This window comes from Plectropomus leopardus, chromosome 1 (genome assembly GCF_026936395.1).
Source record: "Plectropomus leopardus strain MGB_pleo_1.0 chromosome 1, ASM2693639v1, whole genome shotgun sequence".
Taxonomy (NCBI): Eukaryota; Metazoa; Chordata; class Actinopteri; order Perciformes; family Serranidae; genus Plectropomus; species Plectropomus leopardus.
In genome coordinates this window covers 29,432,562-29,449,089 of record NC_142176.1, presented here as the reverse complement: position 1 = coordinate 29,449,089, position 16,528 = coordinate 29,432,562, and the positions used below count along the sequence as shown (strand labels likewise).

At 39.0% G+C, this 16,528-nt stretch overlaps 1 protein-coding gene across 2 annotated transcripts in view; it reads right to left on the bottom strand.

The window, feature by feature from the left end:
• The window catches only part of LOC121965014 (transmembrane protein 266-like), a 61,491-nt gene that overhangs the window by 10,958 nt on the left and 34,005 nt on the right, over window positions 1-16,528 (bottom strand). For both annotated transcript variants that reach the window (XM_088079555.1, XM_088079563.1), the window contains exons 4-7: window positions 8,643-8,797; window positions 6,371-6,444; window positions 4,829-4,885; window positions 4,485-4,623 (exon numbers count right to left, since the gene is read on the bottom strand). In XM_088079555.1, the coding sequence (XP_087935681.1) occupies window positions 4,485-4,623; window positions 4,829-4,885; window positions 6,371-6,444; window positions 8,643-8,797 (425 nt within the window). The remainder of the gene's footprint in view (window positions 1-4,484; window positions 4,624-4,828; window positions 4,886-6,370; window positions 6,445-8,642; window positions 8,798-16,528) is intronic.

Sequence of the window (16,528 nt, the reverse complement as noted above, 5' to 3'; positions counted from 1 at the left end):
CGGATGTTAATGCTACCGGTCTAGAATCATTATAGTCTTGTGAACAAGGCCTCTTTCTAACCAGGACAATGATGTTTTTTTCCATAATGTTGGGATCGTATGTGTGTCAACAGAGAGCTGGTATAGAGGACTCCAAGCTGGAGTCAGCTCATCGGCAAATGTTTTCAGGAGGAGGGGTGAAATACCATCTAGCCCACAAGCTTTCTTGGTATGTAATTTTTGAAAAAGCCTTGACCACAGCACCTGGATCAATTTCAATTCTATCTAATGGATTGCATGATATTGTAGTTAACAAATCTGCACAATCCTCGTACCATCACTCCCAACACAATCAAACCATTTGTGAAAGTTGTTGAGTTAATTTGCTTTTTTCAGTTCATTCATTACATGCATCCCTCCGCTGTCAGAATTCAAGTTTGTCGCATTTGTAATGGCGTCCCGCATTTTTTCGAGTTCTTAGTTGAAAAAGGCTCCCTGACACGTAGCCTATGTTGTTCTTGTGCTTCCTTTAATTTTCCCTTGAATTCCTTAGTTCTAGCGCCTTGTTGTTCAGGAAAGCTTGTTTTTCGCGTCTGATGCAATGCTTGATCTCCAGTGTGATGTACTCCTTATTGTTGGGGTATATTTTGATAGTCTTCTTTGGCACTGCAGTGTCAACTTGAAAGTGAATATACCCTGTAATTGCCTCTGTGATATTGTCAGTATTTCTGTCCTGAAAGAAGATGTCCCAGTCTGTGGCCAGGAAGCAGCCACTTAACTCCTCCTCATTCCCATCCTGGTACACACTTACGGTCTTTGTAACAGGTTTGCTGCTTTTGCGAGCAGACATGAAAGAAGGAATTAGTTGAATTATGTTGTGGTCCAAATTTGAAAGGGTTGGTCTGCTTCTGTCAGTGGATGCATCTCTAATATTGCCATATTGCCATATTGCCATATTGCCATTTGTCCAGTATTTTATTTTTCTATGTGCTGTTTTTGACATATTGCCAGAATCCAGGAAGAGCATAGTTGTTTTTGCAATGATTTAAGTCCCCCATTACAACAATAGGTGCATCAGGTTTGCTTTCCAATTGCGGGTGAACACAGTCAGCTGTAAGTGAGGGGGCTTTGGATGCATTTCCACTAGGCAGGACATGTAAATAAACAAATAAAAATGTTCCGATAGTCTCTTGGATGGTAAAATGGTCTTAAACTTCGACATATGAGTTCAAGATCTGGATTGCGTACTGTGTCTTTAACTGTGTAGTTCCTGCATCAAGAAATAGATAGACACTTTTTTTTTTCATTTTAGTTTGATTTGATTTTGATGTGTATAGTGGACAACGGGCTGTAGTATCTGAATAATTATGTCTAATATTAAGATAATTGATTGATTTGTCTTGATAAGGGATGGAACTTGATAAGTATTCACTTCACCCTCCTCCTTTTCAGACATGAAATATTAATTTATGTTGTATATTGAGTGTTTGCTGTGCATGTTTTTTGCTCTGTGGGTATTCTTGTTTGTTTGTTTTTCATTGCTTATATTTTTTTGTTTATTTGTGATGTTAAATGTTTGAAATGACAATCTAAAAAAATCCAATCTATTGTAGAAATGTGGTGACTTTTACAAGATGTCTCTGTTTAAAATACTTGCACAAGTATTTATTTTATTGTCTTCATATATATTTCTGCAAAGAGCACTAAAACAAGAAAATGTGGGTTCTAAAGTCAATGCAAAAAATGGAAAGGAAGACTATTTTTTGATCACCTATTTTCTTCATGTTTGGGAGGTTTCATATTTCCCATCTGACATATCGCTCTGCTAATAAATTCTGCTTTCCAGCCTTTTACAAATTCTGCTGCAGTTCTCTCCTCTGTATTTCCACTCCCATCGGACTGACACAAACATCGCCACTTCATACGTCAAGCTAATTCTGCAGGAGACTCAATCCCTCTCTTGCGATAACCGAGTCGGTCCCTTAGCTGTACATTTATTGGTTTGAGTGTGATTTCTTTCCTCTGAGGTGTGTTGCCGCCTGCCTAACAAGGAAACTCAATCACTCACAAATATCAAACCCAACAGGTCGAGGTGTGCAGCAGGAAAATCACCAGTTCAGTCCCTGGAAACCAACACCGCAGCTGCATGTTAAGGAGCAGGAAATATGCTCCTGCTGAACAAGCTTCACCAGAGTAAATCAATGGTGTTGAAAACTGTATTGTATTGATTCCTCAAATGACTAATCATGTCATTATGATGTGACACCTTCACTTCAATACATTTTATCTATTAAAACAATGTACTCATGTCTGATTAAGAGCCTAAAGCCATCCTGAAATCAGGCAAGACAGGCAAGATATTTCTGTTTAGGACCGTATAACAAAAAGTAATTTCCAAACATCAAAAAAATTGAAATTTTCAAATTCAAAAGATTTATTTGTAACATGAAGTCACAACCCAACTATAAAGGTTAGGTCCAGAATCATCAAGAGACACTGGATGTTTTCATGAAGGCAATAACATAATCATCTGTTTGTATGTGTTGCCCACTGAAGCTGAATGAGAACAACAAAGCAGCAGCTGATCATAGAGTACAGATTTAAGAGAATGAGTTTACATTTTGGTAAGTATGCTCATTTCTTCTCTGATAGACATTTAGATCATCATCATCAGTAAGGCTACAGTACTTAGCAAAAGGTTGTAAGACACACAACCCCCCTTATTTTTATACATCTCGTGTTTTGGATGGATTAAACAGGTACGCTGATATTGTTACTTTTAGACAGAACTAAGCTAGCTGTTTGGCACTGTCATTAGTGTTTGCATTAAACTAATCTAACCAGCAGCTGGCTGTAGCCTCATTGAACTCCTCTAGCAAATTAAGCTTTAAGGAGTAATGTAAGGGAAAATAGCCCTTTACTTGTCCACGGTCTCGCTGGACACAAACTGCACACTGAGTTTCTATGTGGTTTGTTTGTGGCTGATCCTGTATGCAGTCAGAGGCCCATAGCGAGGGTGACCTCCGAACAGATATCGAACTGCTCTGCATTAGCATAGGACAGAACAACCACTATATTCATTATGGCCTCTCTGAATCTACTTAACCATCCCCTTACAATCAATACAAGTTAGAGAAGCAGAGTGGCTGCAATTTACTATGAGGGATGATCAATAGCAATATTGCTCTGAATAGTAAATAATTTGTATAATCATGGAGAGAATGGGGTCATTTAGCTCTTTCGAGGCAAGCTGTTTCTAATGCAGATGTGGAATCTCTTTGAGTTAAGAAAGACTGGGTATTTCCTTGAGTTGCTCCACAAAATTAATTGGTCTCTCTTACAGGCCTCTTAAAGGCACAGTATGTAATTTCTGCCGCTAGGAGTCTCTCAATAAAAACATTATGAAAAGTCCGACTTTGATGATGATGTGATATTGTGGAAGTTGTTGTCTTTATTGTTAAGCAACCAACACTGCAGATGAAAATCAGATGCGATTTAGGCAGCAATCATGTTCTTGGATTTAAGTTTTTTATTCTAATGAAATAGTTGCAAATAATGTAACATCAACTTGCTTACTTATAATGTTAAATTAAATCTTGTGGAAGCTCAGTGCTGTTATGTGGTCAAAACAAGTCACACAACACTGTTAAAAGAAATATTTGTATTAACTCAAAAAAGTTAGTGTCTGGGCTATCTTAAATTTTTATGTTAAAGTTAACATCATAACAAAATTACCTTGATGTGTCTTCTCAATTTAATTTCTAAAAGGTGTACGCTAAATTGTGAAAATTTTACCCTGTTACCTTGCTGTCACACAGCTTTTTCCACTGGGAAACTGATTTAAATTCTCTCTTCAAAGCTACCAGACTCCATTGACAAAAAGTCATTTTACCTCACAGTACACAGGAGCTGCTGGTCTACCGCTGCCTTGATTGGTTAGTTTGTGTTATTATGTGACTTTGGTGAACTTGAACTTACACTGACAGTCACACAGTAACACCATAACATTTTTGTATCATTATTACCTTACCGTATGCATTAGCCTTGCATGAGGCCTATTGTTATAGTAGCACATTGTAGCCAGATGGCTCATTATAGAAAAATCATATCAATAAATAAGGTCTCAGCTGAATGACTGTGTTGTAAAATGGCATGCAATAAATGAAAAAATGATACTGTGTGGCAGAAACAATGCTGTATTACTTTTATCTGTGTATAATTATGTGATATTGTTTGACTTACAGTGATGGTGGATGTTTCTCCATAAGTTTGAGCAAGAGGGGTTAAAGGTTATATGGCACCATTGACTGGCAACCAAATGAAACGCACCTTAAGCTTGACTAAAATGTCTGGGTTTCTCTGGGTTTTAACATTGCATTCGGGATACTTGAAGTACACAACTCTACAAAATATATAACATGGGTTTTATTATTTTTAGAAAACTATTGCAGAAATGTTAGATATAACATCTTCAGGTAAATGTGGTGGATACAAGTTTTCCTCACCATCTATGATCCTCTTGACCCTCCAGATGCGTAGAGTGATGATGAGGCTGATGGCATCCCAAGGGCTGCTGGGCCCGTTGGCCACCGTGGAGGCCACCATGGGGGCCAGGGACAGCACGATGACAGCACCATCAAACACCTGAGAGATTGCACACACACACACACAAGCACAAACAAAATTCAAATATGTGCCAATGTTTTTATGCAAAGTCTATCTCCCAAAATGCTGAACAGCCTCTACTACTTTTACTTGTAAACTTTGGGGGAAACAGAAAATACAGATATATCACACTGGAACAGGTGACCAAATTAAGACATGCAGATTAACAAACACCAGCACTAACCTCAACTTTGTTTTCTATGTAGTCCCAGATCCCGAGCACTACAATTCTGAAGACAGTCTAAGACAGACAGAGAGAGATAAATGAAAGCATTAAAATAGATAGGTGAGAGAGTGTACTGATACATATAAAAAGCTCTTGTGATATTCTTAGTCTTTTGAGTTGTCATCACATCCAACACCCTTTGTCAAGATGTGTGAACATGGACTACAAAGAGAAGAGGTTCGTGCTGTGCAGTTTTCGTCCTCAAATATTCCCTTTTTTTCGAATGGAATAATGATTCTAGTATAGTTATTAATTTATTCTCTTAGAAAGAAAACTGCATTTTATCGCTCTAAATGCTATATGTGAAGTTAGACACCCTAAAGTAGCCCAAAATATAACTATATTACATTAGTGGAAAATATGTTGCAGCTGCAAAAAAAGTAAATACATGCACACACACAGAATAATGTCAATGGTTTGCCTGAGAACAGTCTTTTAAAAGCATTTCAACTGGTTCTTTGCTGCAACTATTATATTTGTGGTACATCCGTTTCTCTATCTTGATCTTTCACCTACAAAAGGACGATACAACACTTGAAATGGGATCAAATTCTACATTGTGCTCTGCATATGCTGTTGGTTAGAGGGAGCCTTTGTTTAGCTGGGCCATTGATTTACACTCCAATTAGCAGGGGGTGTCATGTACGACTGGTCCCGCTAATCCATCATTCAGAGCGCATGTTGGACAACAGTGCTGGTGTCAAGTGAGAAGCGCAGGGACCCCGCCCACATGTTTGAATCCTGATTTCTGATTGGTGTGGCAGGACCGGCTGGTGATATGCTACATCTATCTAACACCATTCCCAGATGACTCTTCTTCTGTGATGTCAGTGGGCGAGGTGTTTGGATGGATCGTATCACTGTAACCCCATCCCCACTGCTCATTAAGCTCAGCTTTAATTATTGCTCCTGCTGGCTCACTGGTAATTAATGTTTGGTTTAGGGCATTGGGGCTGAGGCTGTCCGGGTAATTGGTTTGCACTGGAGTGGAGGCCTATGGGCCCAATTCTCCCCTCTCCATTTTGTTTTGCACAATTCTAGAGCGACGATAAGACATTATCTTATCAAACAATGGCTCAAATTTTATTAGGACTAATTACAATTACGGTTTACATAATAGACATTCCAGGCCACCGTGCCTCCAGGTAGCATTTCTGAAGCTAAAGCGGAAACCTGACTAGATGATAAAGGAAATTAAAAGGCAGCCATGTGCTCTCGTTCCCTCAGGCCTGCACCTGCTTTGCATTGCTATAGATAGGACATAATCGACAGTTAATGAAGGTTTAATTTGGTTTAATTCAATTATAAGTTAAAAAGAAATGTGACAGTTAAAATACCAGGGTCTTTGTGCCCATGAAGATCTGGTGTTACCTTACAACATCATGCAAGAGACAGTGAACAGAGAGGTAGGAACAGAAGAGAACCACAGTATATGATAACTATGATATTCTTATTTATGGTCTTATCAGAAATAAGGTTTTATAGGCAACAATGTCTTACCTCTGAAAAGAAGAGTGACAGGATGATAAGGCTGATCCAGTGGATAATGCTGGCAAATTGGAAAGCATTGGAAACTGTTGACAGAAGACACAGGACTCATGTTAAACAAGATTCTAAAGAGGAGCACAAGAGGTGAGCAGATCAATTTAAAGGGACAAGTCATCCCAAAATCAAATATACATATTTCCCCTCTTACCTGTAGTGCTATTCATCAGTCTTGATTGTTTTGGTGTGAGCTGCCGAGTCTTGGAGATATCTGTCATAACGATATCTGCTTTTTCACAAATATAATGGAACTAGATCGCACTCAGCTTGTGGTGCTCAAAGGGCCAAAAAAATGAATTTGAAAAACTCAACAGCAATGTCTCTTTCCAGAAACCCACTTACTCAAAATAACCCACAGGCCTTGTTGTGAGCAGTTTCAAGGTAGGAGGTAGGAACTATTTTCTTTCTACTGAACTACACCAGCCAACCATATCACTGCGCACAAGGAAGTGTTCATCTACTGCAAACTCACCCAGCACTAGTGAGCTAGATAACACTACACCTCAGCTGAGGAGGACGCCATTAATGTTTACATCTCATGTTGTCACGAGCCTATGCCTCATGTACATGAGTAGATGCATGCTTCTACTTATACAGTTGGTTGGTGTCAAAAGAAAATAGTTCCTACATAAAACTCCTCACAACAAGGTCTGTGGACTATCTAGTGTTACCATGTCATGATTTCTGGAAAGACACATGACTGTTGAGTTTTTCAAATGTATTTTTTTGGCATTTTGAGCACCACAAAGCGAGTGTTTTCTAGTTCCATTATATTCAAATGGGCATCTCTACAAGTGATATCTACAACATTCTTCAATTCACACCAAAACTATCTAGACTGATAAATAGCACTACAGGTGGAAGGAAAAATATATAGTTTAGATTATGGGGTGAACTGTTCATTTTAAATCTAGAAATAAAAATGATTTGTCTAAATTAATTTGTGTCTTAAGATATGTCTCATAAAAGCATGTTTTGTGCCATTTCTAAAGAAGGTCTAGCAGAAAGAAAAAAAACTCTTTCCTGTCTGAATTAATATTGAACTTTAGCTAAACCACTCCTCCTGCTGCTCCTCTCCTTGACATTCTGTCCATCAGCAGTAAGTGTTTTCCATATCTCAAAGTCCATCTATTAATGCACAGTGACAACCTGAATCTATCCATGTCCCACGCCACTAATCTCTCTGTGCACTCCCTCTCTCTCTGCCACCTTATTGCTCACTTCACTGTTTGTCTTGCAGGAGTGGCAGCAGACAAAGCACTGGATTGCAATACATCTGAAGTGCGCAGAGTCCTGCAGTCCCCACAGCGAGACTCAGGTATCATCAGAGCTGGATGCTGGCCAGTAATCGATGGGGACGTGTGCCTGCTGCCATTGACAACAGACTTGGTTCATTATCGCCTTTCTCCATCACAACCATTTACCATCCACCACCAGCAGCTCCTCTGTGACCGGCACACACACAGTGGTGACGCAAAGAGTGGACACTAAATGACTGCTGTGATGATTTCGACAAACACTTACGAGTGATGAAGACATAAATTCAAAGTCACACACATGTAGATTATTTGAATGTGCGCAGTGTGTTATTGTCAAAGTACATTATTTCAAATTTAATCCAGGGAACCAAAAAAGCACTAAGATGTTTTACTAAAAGGGATAGTTTACCACAACTACTACTTTACTACTATTTTCTTTCTACAAACTACACTCACATAAAAGGTAAATCTGAGGGGGAGTTATATCATTAATGGGGAAGGTACAGTGCTGTGATGTTCTCTTGCTGATGTCTCACTGTGTCGACCATGAAAAGTAATAACATCTAAGCCTTGAATCTAATGGGTTGAATAATACAGCAGTATAGATGTAGAGCAAATTATAGTAGTAATAAGAATATTGACACACATTTTTTATTTATAAAAATGAATATTCTTAATCTGAGCCTGCCGGCAGGTAGACCGTAGTGTAAGAGCAGCACCAGCAGAGTTAGTAAAGATTCACTGTAATGCTCAAGGACACTAAAGCGTTTAACTTCCCGCTGCTCCAGTGGAGCTGCTCCTGCGTGTTGCACTGAATGCCTCCCAGGTGTTTTATGAACGTCACACAGTGTATTACTGGAGAAGAATATGCATGCTCAGCAAACCTCCCCCTTGATAAAAATAAATAAATTAATAAATAAAGGTTAAAATGAGAGAAATAAATAAACAGCCATGCACTCTATATTTACATTGTAGGAGTTTGGTGTCTATGAGCAGCTCCAGAGACAGGAAAAGCACCACCAGGATGACACAGGCCACCAGGATACAGTTGAAGCCAGCGCTGAGCAGACAGACCTGCCACAGGGCCACACGACGACCGCAGCAGGGCTTCAGCCAGTTGGACCTGAAGAGTAAACACAAAAAAGGCAGTTTTTTACTATAATAAGTAGGTTTGTATCAATATGGGTATTTTATTACATTTCTAGACCACATAATGCATTAAAGAATAGAGAGGCACTACATGTCATGAAAGTAAACTGGGCTCAAACCCCTGATTAAAAAGATAATCTTTTATTGGCACAAATGTAATTATTTGCCTTTAGACAAAGTATAACCAAGGTGAATAAACTGTGACACTGTGACTGTGACATACTGAGATGTGACACCTGAATAATTCATAATACACACGATTCCCAGTCTGAGTGCAATGCTGAACAATTTCTCTGTGGTTTGATCTTGATATTTGAACTCCCTGACATGGCCAACAGAGGGTGGTAGTTTACATTTAAGAAAGATTATGTCTGTATAATCTGCACAAAGTTTGGTGCTGATGGCCAGAGCGAAAGGGAAAGGAAGTGTGGTCAGAGACAGCATTGACAGAGAGCGGGACAGTGAGGCTCTGTGGACGAGTGACTCGACCATCAGCCGTACGTGTGACTGGAATATTGATGGACTCCTTTTTACATGGCAATGAAGGGAGTCACTGTAGAGGATGCAGTTTAGAGGGAAGATTTTCAAGTTAAGCAAAATCAGTGGCCCGAGACTCAAGCAAAAGTGTGAGATACAAGAAAATATTTAAATTAAATACACTTCGACTCTAACTCAGGTTATATCCTTCAGAGAAAATAGTTGATGAACATTTGTAAGACTTGTAAAAAACAAAAGCTTTTCTTTGCCAGGTGCTGCAAGAATCCAGCATTTAGGCCATTTAGGTGTCTGGCAAGATGACTCAATGCTATTTTGAAACAGTGGCTAGTCTTACAGACCGGCTACTACAAGGGCTGACAGTAGGAGATGAGAGAAACAATGCCTCTCACCAGCTCTCCAGCTGGAGTGGAAAGTTGGCTCTGCCCACTACCTTTCCCTTCTCCCCATGCACTGGCATAGACGAGACAGACGTTGGCAGAGCATTTCTCTCCTCTGATCATGTCTTCATTCCTTGGCGTGATGCTAATATGAGCTGCAACAGTGGCAAAATGGCTCCGTTATCACTGATTACGCTGCACTCATTATGGAAGAATCTGGATATTTTATGGGTTTCAATGGCAGTTATAGCCTATTAAACCACATCGCATTTTGTACTTTAAAACTGTTGGATAAAGGTGTGTTGTATCCTTGAAACGAGCTTTATACGAGCTGGATTTGAATGGGAAAATAAGCATCTATCATTGACTCCATACTAGAATGAAACAAATCAAGACAAAATAAAAATCCTACTTTTACAGTTATATTTTATATCCCAATAATAAAATTATAAACCCATTCCTTTGCAAAATTAGGCTCTAAAATGACAGCTTGTACGATACTTTTAGGAAATATATCAACTTCCCTCGATACCAAATTGTGTTAAAACCTATTCTGTCCATAGGATGATATGGGAAGTATGATTGCTTAGCTGGCTTTCAATGTGACTTAAAAACAGTCTGAGAGGAGAGCATTTACTGTAGTAGATTTAATGCTGTTGCAGAACTTTCCCCTGGGGGAAGACTTTTTTCACATCTCACCTCCTCATCTCTGACATATTAACTCCTGCTCAGTCAGTAGAAGAGACCACATATGCGTCTATTTTTTCATCCACATGTGTGGCTCTTTGGATATTTGATCAAAGAGAGCTGTGAATTTTCACACAACCTCCACACCAGATCAGCAGTCAAGGTTGAATCTCTAACTTGTTTTAGGGAACTGACTCTAATAACAAAAATCCTTATGATTTCTTCCCAGAGGAACACTTTTATGTAGCAATAAGGGAAATGGTTTCAGCTGCTGCTGGGTTGAACCCTGCACCCTCCCACTGGTTTTCCAGAGGAAAGTATTAGTTCAAGGCTGGCATGAGCAGAGCCATGAGCCTGTAAACAATGCACAGCTAATCTAATAAAGGCATAATCATGCTGATAGCAATCATCTTCTTGGCTTTGGGTGGGGTGGCACAAATCGTGCAAGCTCCAGATGGTGCAGAATCTGCTCCACCAGAGTCTTGTCGAGACTCTGCGGATGCCAGGTATCCTGTCGTTCTGAGAGCCAGTCTATGCCAACCTTTATGCACATATACATAAAATATATAAAATCAGTGTATTCACATATATTAATATACAGTATATGTTAATAGTAAGGTATTAATAAACAAGAAAAGAGGAAAAAACATGTAAACCCTTAGCATTAAATCTATACCAGTGTTATAGTCAAGACCACCTTTGACCAAGTCATGGCAAAGACTAGAGGGTATCAAAACAGAAACCAGACCAAGACCAAGCCAGGGCAACACTGAGTCAACACCAAGACCAGACCAGTGTTGCACACTACACCTACAATAAAATGGGGAACATAAAAAGCATGGAAACTCCCCAGAGTGATCTTTAAGAGCCACATTCCCATAAAGACATCCAGAGAAAAAGAACGAAGATTACCCTTACATCCTACATCATTTATGGGCATATATACTGTGTGTGTACTATAAATGTACCATGAGAAATGTCTTAAGAAAATAATGACAAGACATTGCAGAGGCGAATTTTGTGTGGGGATTTTCCATTGTTTTCTATAAGCAAACAAATACAAACACTGAGGAGCCTAAATCAACATCGCCAGACCTTCAAAAAGTGGTCTTGAGACCAATCAAGTATTGCAACAGTGATCTTTACCAACCAAGCTAAATTTCAGAGTAATGAAGCATGTGAGCTCAGGTTTTTAAAACTGTATCCTACCATGACATTTGAGCAAGGACCAACTGACTACAAAACTAAAATCCTTTAAAGTAAAATTGACGACCCAATGTCCAGTCACCCATCGCCAATATTCTTTTAACAATACATCTGCAGCAGTTCATTTCCGATGTATGCCAGCTACACCTTACAGCATTATGGTCCAAAACTTGCGTGAACTACAAATCAAGCAAAGACAAGCTGCTATATTACATACACAATTCTCCCTGAGGCATTTTTATGCCATAAAAGAATCAGCTGGTGAGATGTGAGGCAGTTGTGAAAATTAAGAAGATTCCATTATTCAACTAAAGAAAATCTAGCAATGAGAAATCAACAAATTAATTATTACAGGCAACAATGTAAGAGCGCGGCATTTTTAATAACAAAATGCAATAAACGGGAAGATAAAATTATTTCTCCGGGTACTTAAAGCATCTAAGTTTGTGGTCATAGGATCATGAAAAGAGAAATATAATGTATTGTTTCTTCCTTTAAACAGGGAGTGAGTGAATGATGTCCTTCAGTTCTGCACTGCTTTCCATTCAAATATTCACTGACTATTACTGATCTGTTCCACCAGAGCAGCTGGAGTTGCTGAAGGCCACCTTGACAGTAGTTGAACTTGAGGAGATTTACTCATTCGCCCTCTACACCCACATCATCTCTGGGGATTTGCACCAGTCAACCTCAAGTAATAACCTTTTTTCACCTTTATGGATTTGTGGCTATTCCAAACACCTCACAGCATACAGTGGAGTCTAATATATCCACATCATTTTTATCAGATCTGATTTTATGAACGTAATAGGTGTAATAATCAACACTGTAAGAACAGAAGGTGGTTTGGGGAGAAAAAGGGAAAAAAAGAAAAAAGAAAATCTGCACTTTTCAGTCATCCAAACATTTCACTGGTTCAAACAACCTCCATTTCCAGAGGTTATGGTTTAGCGAACTTCCACCATATGATTAGATAGTCCATCAAAGTGCATCTTATATCAAATGATTTCACGCTTCATTCAACTGCTGCAGGGAAGAAAAAAGAAAGAAAGAAAGAAAGAAAAATTACCAGAACAATAAAACTCCATGAGTGAGGGTAGTAAAAGAGAGTGGTAAAAGTGAAATACACTTCTCACAAACTTTTATAAGGGTACTGTCTCCTCAGGCTTTAAAGGCTCCTGGAATCATCTCATAATGCAGCCAATCACAATAAACTGCACTGAATACAGTAGTAATAGGAAATACCACTTATTGAGTCATTTTACTATTTCCTCCACCCAAAATAGGACAATTGCCAAGATTTTAGGTACACCGAAGTCAAAGTTCCCTCAAACACCCTTTTTTTTCTGGAAACGGTGACTTCTTGGAGTTTCTGCCGGTTGTTTGGCAACCTCATGATGACAACAAGACAGTAGGACGTTAGGCTACTGCTCCTGGCTAATAAAAAGTCCAGTGCATATTTGTATATATATTATTTTTTTACCTTTGGACAAAGCCAGACAAGCTGTTTCTTCCTGTTTCTGGTCTTTAAGGTAAGTTAATGAGCCACTGGCATTAGCCTCATCCTTTGTATACAAACATGAGAGTGGTATCGATTTTCTTATCCAAGTCAAGAAAGTGAAAAGCAGAATTTCCCATATGTCACACTATTCATTTGAACCCTTGGTGCAGAAAAGTCTTATTCAGCTTACGGCGGGTGGTCCGCCAGCCATTTTTTTATTCACAATGAAGATATATTGATTCACACTTGTTTTTTTTTGTAATTTGAATGAAAATAGGGTGGCAGAGGGCAATTTTAAAAGCATCAAAATAGAGCTGATTTATTAATTCAAAAAAGTGCCAGGAGAGGATGCTCCGGACCTGTTTCCAGTTTATGTCCTCAAAGCCTGGAAGCATCACCATGTACACCTGACATATACAAATTTGTGTCTTCTTGGATAGGGGAGATTCCTTCACTGTCCTAAGCAAAGCAAATTCACAACCTGTGCATGGCTGTTGTGACTAGATTTGCCTCTTGGCCAAAATGCGTGAGGACAGCAAATCAAAAGGTTGAAAACAGCTAATTCATTTACAGTATAATATATTCTGATAAAAATGATTAATTAATGCTAACTGGCCCCTATTCTTCTGTCAAAAGCGGCCTCAGGGGAAGCTCAGTATCCCTGGTTTATTTTATTGCTACTGAGTGGAGCTTGAGTCAATAAACATCCAGTAATGCAGCAAAGAGCAAAAAAACAATCTCACTATAAAGCATGTTTTTAAGTTCCACAGACTTGAAAAGAAATTCATGAGGTTGTCTGTCCCTCCAATGTCCTCCAAAATCTGTCACTTTGAGCACAACACCTAACCAGTGCCTCGCTGGTTCATAACACATTGAAAGGCAGCATCTGCACAGATCAAACTATCACCTGAGGATATCATGATGAATCAAGCTAGGTAATAAACCTGTAAGTTACAATCTAACCAGCATTGATAACATGCATGGTCTTTTCACAGGCTAACTACATCACACAAGCCAAAGCATCACGCATGCTCACAGACACAGATGGATAAGGCATGTGAGTTCACAGTCAGTGCAAAGACTCAGCTTTGATACGTTAGACAAATACTCTAAATTCAGTGAATGTGTGTGTCCTTACTTCATGTCATGCCAAAACTAGCCCAGCCCAGAGGGGACGCAGTCAGACGCTGCTGGTGACACATGCAGTATATTAATGAGTCTTATTAAAGCAACAGAACAGTAGCAAATGTTGTTTCTGTGACCCGCTCAGCCCTGACGGCCTGACAGAACCACCTGGCCCAAGTCACTTGTAGACAAGCACATAGAGTGGACAAGGTCACCTCTCAAACTGCTGGCTTTGAGACTCACTTTGACTTCACAGATTTTTTCACATTGACATTTTACACAACATAATATTAATTTACAAAGTAACACATTGCTGATGTCATCTTAGTCGAATTGCAAGACTTTTTGGACAAAGTACAAATTCATTTGCTCTGTCGCCACATTTCTGTCCTTATCTCTCCTGCTTTCTGTGTTTCCCTGTCCACTTCTTTTTGCTCTACATCCGTTCTGCTGCCAGTGTGTGTTGAGCAGGTTGATATAGCTGTCACTGTTTCTCACTGCTGGTGAAATTGAGTGGAGCTGGACAGGGAAACAGAGGAGGGAGATTAAATCAGGGAAAATAATCGATACCAGCATGTTGAGTGAGCCACCAAACACCGTGACTGTCAGACTCGCAGCACCTGATGGTCTCATCAGATAAAGTACTCCACTGCAGTGGAGGGGGTTATATTGCTAACATTCATTCATCCTTAGTCCAATGGACAACAATAAAAAATAAGTCATTTCACTCAAACAGTAAGTATAGGTTCAATTTGAAGTTTTCTTTATTAATGAATTCTAAATTAATAAATAAATTTTATGCTTTAATTATTTCAACTTTTCACAATTTTTCTATGTTTAACCAGCAACTTTTCAACCATTTCTTGACATTATGTTAAATTCAGCACATTTGCTTGGCTCTGGAATGGCCAAATGTTGGTAATTTCTTCTAAAAATATATTTTTAATGTATGGTCTTTACAAGAGTTGTCAAATTTTAAAACTGACACAAAAAGTTAGTAGTAATGATAGTTTCCTCATCCTATTCTCCAGAGGGGAGAAACAAAACTGAAAGCACCGGACAAAGAGAAGGGAGAGAGCCAGGATCAGGGCGAGGCTGACCAGACTTCGACCGAGCTGTTCCTCTACAGGGCCTTCTTCTGGCTAATGTCCGGTCGCAGGAGAATAAAGTGAATGAAACGCAATTGAGGCTCATTCAACAACGGGTAATCAGAGACTGCTTTGCGCACATCTTCACAAAGACATGGTTAACCCCTAACATCCCGGATCAAGCTATCGCACTGGATGGGCGGACCTTGTTGGGAGCCATAAGGACATAAGACTGATGCAAATTCAAAAAATGCACTGCAGGAATTTAATGATTCCATCAGCAGCAACATGCCCAAGCAACCGAATGGAATCTTCATAATAGCTGCTGATTTTAATCAGCTCATCCTTCAACTCAACAAAGATGTAGCAGGATCAAGGACACAAGTAATTTCGTTTGTTAAACTTTTTAAATGACTAATAAATCTACCTTCTACCTTCTACCTTATTAGTTTCTTGTTTGTCCTCTTTAGGCCCATAAAGTCCTGGAGGAAACTCCCAAAGACACTGGCCTCCCAAATAAAAGCCTCAGCCGGCCAGTGGATTCAAAAACAGCACCTTAACTCCTAATTCTTCAAACTGTAGTGCACAGCACAACCCAAAACGTTAAGGCCTATCATATAATTTGTAAAAGGTGTATCACTGCTGCACGCCGTGTAAATTATAGAAATAATTTTGATTTTATTTTAAATACTCAAGTGTACCAGCACTTTTAATGTGGTTCAACAGAGTAGAAAACCTACCAACAAAAGCACCCTAAAAAAGTTTAAGAACCACTTATCCACCTAGCAGCCAAAATGTGTATACATAAAATATTGTACGTCCAAACAATACGAAAAAGTGCAGCGTAGAAGTTGTGTTAATGCAGTCTGAGTCGTTTGACAATTTATAGTGAGCAGATGTATTCATTGTTCAGGTAATGGATTGCTTGCTATGAATAATATGAAATAAAATTATTATTTAAATAAATTATTATTGTGAAATAATTAAAATAAAGAATCATTTTTACTCACGACTCATACGTTTTTTTCCTTGACTCTATTATTGGCTAATCGCCTGGGGTGCTTTGAAACTGGTGATGACAACTGTTCCTGGGATGAGAGGTGCAACTGTGAACGTGAAGTTCAGTGAGATCATCTCAACACTTTTTATGTTGTGCTGCTGTGCAAAAATGTGACCCCAGTGGATAAGACTCATTTACACCCATACTGAGAAACAGAGAGAAA